Source organism: Dreissena polymorpha, chromosome 4 (genome assembly GCF_020536995.1).
Source record: "Dreissena polymorpha isolate Duluth1 chromosome 4, UMN_Dpol_1.0, whole genome shotgun sequence".
Classification (NCBI taxonomy): domain Eukaryota; kingdom Metazoa; phylum Mollusca; class Bivalvia; order Myida; family Dreissenidae; genus Dreissena; species Dreissena polymorpha.
The window spans coordinates 36,733,868-36,739,867 of NC_068358.1; the positions used below are offsets into that span (position 1 = coordinate 36,733,868).

Consider the following 6,000-nt stretch of genomic DNA (forward strand, 5'->3'; position numbering starts at 1 on the left):
GAGTGCCCCAGGGAAGCGTTCTGGGACCGATCCTCTCACTTGTCTACATTAACGACCTACCCCTTATAGTCTCTTCCAAGACTAGGCTTTTCGCAGATGACTGTGTAGTATACAGAGAAATATCCTCGGAGCGGGACAGTGAAGTGCTTCAGGAAGACCTCCGTCGCCTGTGGGACTGGGAGAAGCTCTGGGGAATGTCCTTTAACCCAGAGAAGTGCTGCATTTTGCGAGTGTGCAGAAAGCGATCACCAATCCTATACAGTTACACCATCAAAGGCCACACGCTCGCATGTGAAGACGCATCAAAATACCTTGGGGTGGAGCTAACAAAGGACATGTCCGGGAAGCCACATATTCAAAAAGTGATCAAGAAAGGCAACAGTTCCCTTGGTTTCCTACGCAGGAACTTACGGATAGGCAACGAGGAGGTAAAAGGTGCAGCATACTTTTCCCTCGTTCGCCCCAACCCAGAGTACTGCGGCACTGTGTGGAGCCCATACCATAAGGAGCAGATCCATGACCTGGAGATGGTCCAAAGACGAGCAGCCCGCTATGTGACGAACAGATATCACAATACCAGTAGCGTCACATCAATGCTCGAACACCTACAGTGGGAAACTCTAGAGTACAGAAGAACCAAAGCTAAGCTGACAATGGTCTACAAGATAACTAACGACCTCATGGAAATACTACAAAGTAACTCCTAATGACCCCTCGTGGCTGTGCCGGTTGAGGTTCAATCCTCTCAGCGGCCACCGTAGCCGGAGAGGCATGAGGGAGAAGGGCGAAACGTAGCTGGTGTTCTGCTTTACTTTCCTTCTGTCTTTTAACTATCAAGCTCTTCTTACTTTACTGTCCCTCATTCATTATTCTTATTCTTTCACCACCCGTCGCATAATAATCATGCGTGATTGCAGTGATGTACAATGTAGATGTAGATGTAGAACATTTATCGTACATATAGGAAAATCCGCTGACAACGCCCCCAAATAGTACATGTAGAATGTATGCGTTTTAGCTCACGTGAAGAGTCATATGACCATGGTGACGTCACGAATGTGTAAACATTTAGCAGAATAAATGGGAGACGAAATCGATCAAAAATCATGATAATTTAAATAAGTTATTGGCTTAAACTTCTGGTAAGTGATTCGATTAACATGAAAATAGAGGTTCAACTAAATTACTGGAAAGAAATACTATTGTTCAAGCTTTATTTTTGTAAAACGTTTTCTAAAACAAAGTGGGTGGGGCGTAAGAAAACAACCAACGTAGCTGCCAGTTGTGAAATTATTATGTGATCAATGTTTTAAAGACCTTACAAGTAATCATACTAATGTAGCTCTTCGGTTAGTCACTTCTGGGGATGACGATATTTTGTTTTTACTTTATTCCATCCATCAGGCCATGTGTCCATGGCAATACATTTCATAACTTCACACTTAATCAGCCAATGTTGTAAATGTTTGCTTTAGGCTTGAAAAAGACAATACCATAGTCTGTCATTTAATTACATCATTTGTCAATAAGATAAATGACACTCAATATAACAAAACTGCATTTACCTAAAGCAAGTTTTAATTGTGTTCTAATTGTTGCTCAACTCGGTTGTAATTTTTTATTGTGAATAAGGTGGAGGTTTTAGAAATCATAATGAATCGTGTATCTTATATAGATTTAGATATGGAGGTTAAAAGTAATAAACAATTAAAAATTAAAAGAGAGGCTGCCAAAATGGGAGCTACAAGATTTCAGGTATACTACAATTTAAGGTTATTAAATTATAGTTATTTTGGTTGCAAATATGAAACAAAGTTAATGACAAATCCACTTAAGCTTTAAGTTAAAATGAGTTTTACTCTGAAAATCAGTTTTTGAATGATTTATTGACATCTTTTGTTTTCATGTATATGCACACCCAAAATATAAGAAATATTAAGAGGTTTATTTGACTTTTTTGCAATATTTGAAATCCCTATGCCTTCAAAGTATGGGAATGTTTAATAACAGGTAATGAAAAACTATAGTTTATTCATAAGTATAAATAAATATAGATTTAGCTGACACAGAATGGGGCCCATTTTCCATTTTATGCTGCATCCTTGTAAAATTTGCATCTCCCCCATTTTGTTCCTGTTTGTCTGCTGAAATATAAAAACTACAAAAAAAGATACAAATGTATTGAAATTTTGAGCACCATGACTGATCAATTATTTTTTAATTGCAGAGTATTATAAATAGTACTATATCATCATATTCCGAATGAAATCAATGTAATTATAATATTGCATTTCATATTCTCAACTGTATATTTTGTAAACAACTTGATTTTTTATTTATGTATGTTTTTCACCATCGTTATATGTTCAAACTATCACAATGGAAAGTCCCTGATAATGTTGTAGATATTTGGGTCTAACTTTTTTTCCATTATTGATGTTTGGGCTTATAGTAAATAATTGTATATATATTTATAGAATGTCATTCTTTGCTTTTGCAAATAAAATATGTTTAAAGTAATACTTTCAGAATACTAACGGGTTTTATGGTTTGATTCATTTGTTGGAAGAAAGGGCATGGGAGCTTAATGCTTGGTCATAAAGTACAATTATTAAATTGTTACTCAGTACATAGGTAAAAAATAAAGTTCAATTACAGATTGATGTCAGTCATTAAGATTTACTTGTATATTAAACTGTTTACTAAAATCTAAGCCTAAGTTAAATGTGATTGCTTGCATGTTATTAACCAGTTTAATGGAATGTTTCAGTGGTTGGAAGAAATGGCCGGGAAGTCCAAACTTTTGAAGGTGGTTTTGCTGGGAGACGGAGGCGTTGGAAAGAGTTCCCTGATGAACCGCTTCGTCAGCAACAAGTTTGACTCCCAGTCCTTTCATACGATAGGGGTGGAGTTCCTAAATAAAGACGTCGTTGTAGACAATGATTCATACACAATGCAGATATGGGACACGGCTGGCCAGGAGCGGTTCAAGTCCCTGCGTACCCCATTCTACCGTGGCGCAGACTGTTGCTTGCTTACCTTCGCTGTCGATGACATGCAGAGTTTCAAAAACCTGTCCATGTGGAAGAAGGAATTTTTGTATTATGCAGACATTCAGGATGGAAACGCATTCCCATTTGTTATCTTAGGTAATAAAGTTGACGTGGAAAATCGAGTTGTAAACGAGGAAATGGTGCGGGACTGGTGTGGCCAGAATGGTCGCTGTCCCTACTTTGAGACCAGTGCAAAAGACTCCACCAATGTGGATACTGCATTTAAAGCAGCAATTGAGAGACTGCAAGAGCTAGAGGATCAGATAGAGGAGAAGACACAACATGGTCACACAGTGGATCTTAAACGGAAAACAAAGCAATCAGGAGGCTGCTGCAATTAGTCTGCCTGTTCATCAGCTTTTGATTAAAAATTATATGCTTTGGGGAAAAGGGGCTTAATGCATGTGCACAGGCTAATTAGTTACAATATTTTCTCCTTTTTTAGATTTTTTATCGTTTAAAGCAAAAATCCAGCCTAAGCGAAAAATCTTGTTCCTGATTAGCCTTTCCAGATTGAACAGGCTAATCTGGAATAATATTTTTCTAATATGCATTAAGCCCAGTTTTCCTAGAACAACGCACAAAACATCCCTGTGTTTTCTGTCCTAAGTGAAACTTATAGTCACATGTTATTTGAAATAGCATATTTATTATATCATGCTGACAAGTTCCTTTGATTTGTTTGAATATTTCTTACCTTCGGCTTGTTTAAATGTCTATCCTAATCATGTTTCTTTGTCAAATGTGTGTGTATGTGTAGCAATATGAACTTGTTGTTAAATATATTAAATTTATTTTTAAAAATCCATACTTTTTTGCTTCACTTGAGATAGATTTGTAATGAGGAGTAATGTTACAAGTCTTTTGTCATTAGATGTGAGATGCGCTGTGGGAAAACTGGGCTTAATGCATTTGAGTAAAGGGCACTTTTTTCTAAATTGGATTTCTGTTAAGATGAGACATCCTTTAAACGAAAATTCAATGAAAGCAAAAAGTGTTGTTCAAGGTTAGCCTGTGCAAACTGCACAGGCAAATCTGTGACAAATCTGTTCACACATGTGTTAAGCCCTGTTTTTCCAAAGCTAGGCTTATATTTGCTTATTTATTACAAGGAAGAATGCAATAACCATTAAAAGATGTAACTATGGATTGTGGGGATAAATTATTCATTAACTGTGCAGATGAGTTGAAGTTATATGAAAGACTGGGATATTTATTTGAATGATAAAACATGATTTATCATGATGATGCATAATATTTTTAGTGGAAAATAGGTGCACTGGTTCTTACTTTTAGGATAAGCATGCTAACTAAGTGAAAAATCTGTTAAAACATAAGGACAAGGAACTGCATTTAAAGATGGAAAATTCATGTGATGTTTTTATATAATTTGCTAAATTCAAGGAATTTCCTATTCATAAAAACTAACACATGTTATAAAGGTTGGTTTTTTTTACTATCAAAAGGTTTTTCTCATTTTGTATTAAAATACATTTGTTTTTTACTTTCTTGTGTTGACTAGTCCAGAAGAGCAGTAGAAGGGAGGAGAACAAAAAAGGAAGACACAGTTTCCATCTGTTTAGCTCTAGATCATTGGCTTGAACAACAAATGAGCTGCACTATGTGAAATCGGGGTTTAATGCATGTGCTTTAAGTATTGTCCCACATTAGCCTGTGCTATCTGCACAGGCTGATCAGTGATAATACTTTCCATTTTCATGCAAATTTTGTTGAAGGAGGTCTCTCATAGACTAACACCCAGTTGATGCAGAAAGTGTAATCTCTGATATGCCTGTGCAGACTGTACAGGCTAATCTATTAATATAACTTACCCACATACATTAACTTAAGTCCGGTTTTCACAGAATCAGTGGATCAAATCTTTTTTGTCTGATTGAGCTGAAACAAAATGAGGAATGCACCAATATTTAATTGTTCAACATTGCATATTTGAGCAGTTTAGGATCTGTTAACCCTCCTGACTATAATAATCAAATTGATAGTTAGTAACAAGATAAAGTGATAATGACCAGACTTTGTAAAACATTGTAGTGGTAGTACAGAGAAGTGGTACAGAGTGTTAATTATTCATGTACTTAGATGTAGTATTGGTTTTGGATATGTATGCAGTACTAATGATAGTAATCATTATGATAAATAAATATGACTAGAACAGAGGAGTAAGTGGAACACTAAACAATAGGAAGTCATATGAACTGCGGGATAGGACTGTAACCTTGAGTGAAAACAATAATGGCCGGTTGTGAATGTGGTTAAGTAGATAGTAAAAATTCATAGAAAGGATATTGATTAAGCACACTTGTATATTAATATTGATAGCAGATTTGCTATCGTCTATAAACAATATCATGATGTGCATTTATTGTTGAACATTTATTGCTTATTACAAATTCAAATTAGAAAACCAAAATTGTGTTACTTGTTTTCTTTTTTTACAAAATCTATATATCCATTCAGCCATAGTAACTACATTGTATTATGGATCCTGCCATAATCTAAAAGTAGTTTATAAGCTAGTTTGATGAAACTGGGTATGTGGATAGAGGGTTGTATTGGAGATTTTGCAATTGAGAATTTTAAGTTTTTTAGCTCGATTTTTAACCCAACAGTAAGAGCTATTCTTGAGATTGCCCTGGTTAAGGTAAACGTGCAACATTTGCATATTACCTGTTGCTACTTCAGGTATTGAATACATGTATATATAAACTTCACACATGTGCGCAGAGTAATCGTGCGAGGTCAATGATAAAGTTCCATAGCTTACTGGCAATTTGGCAGCCGTAAGCCCTTTTAATGACCCCCCCCCCCCCCTCGTAAGGATTGCCTGTAGTAGTCGCACTATCTGTCCGTCATTCGTTTCCGGAATGTTTTTTGTTATAAACGCTTGTAGAAGTAACCTAATTGTTGGTGTGTGAGTCTAACTACA

General features: G+C 36.0%; 1 protein-coding gene across 1 annotated transcript; it reads left to right on the forward strand.

Annotated features, from left to right (window-relative positions):
* The first annotated feature begins 996 nt into the window (after positions 1-996).
* On the forward strand, positions 997-4,557 carry LOC127879386 (ras-related protein Rab-9B-like). The gene is made up of 2 exons (XM_052426169.1): positions 997-1,142; positions 2,771-4,557. The coding sequence occupies exon 2, from the start codon at positions 2,783-2,785 to the stop codon at positions 3,392-3,394; it is 612 nt and encodes a 203-aa protein (XP_052282129.1). The 5' UTR covers positions 997-1,142; positions 2,771-2,782; the 3' UTR covers positions 3,395-4,557.
* Positions 4,558-6,000: the final 1,443 nt, after the last annotated feature.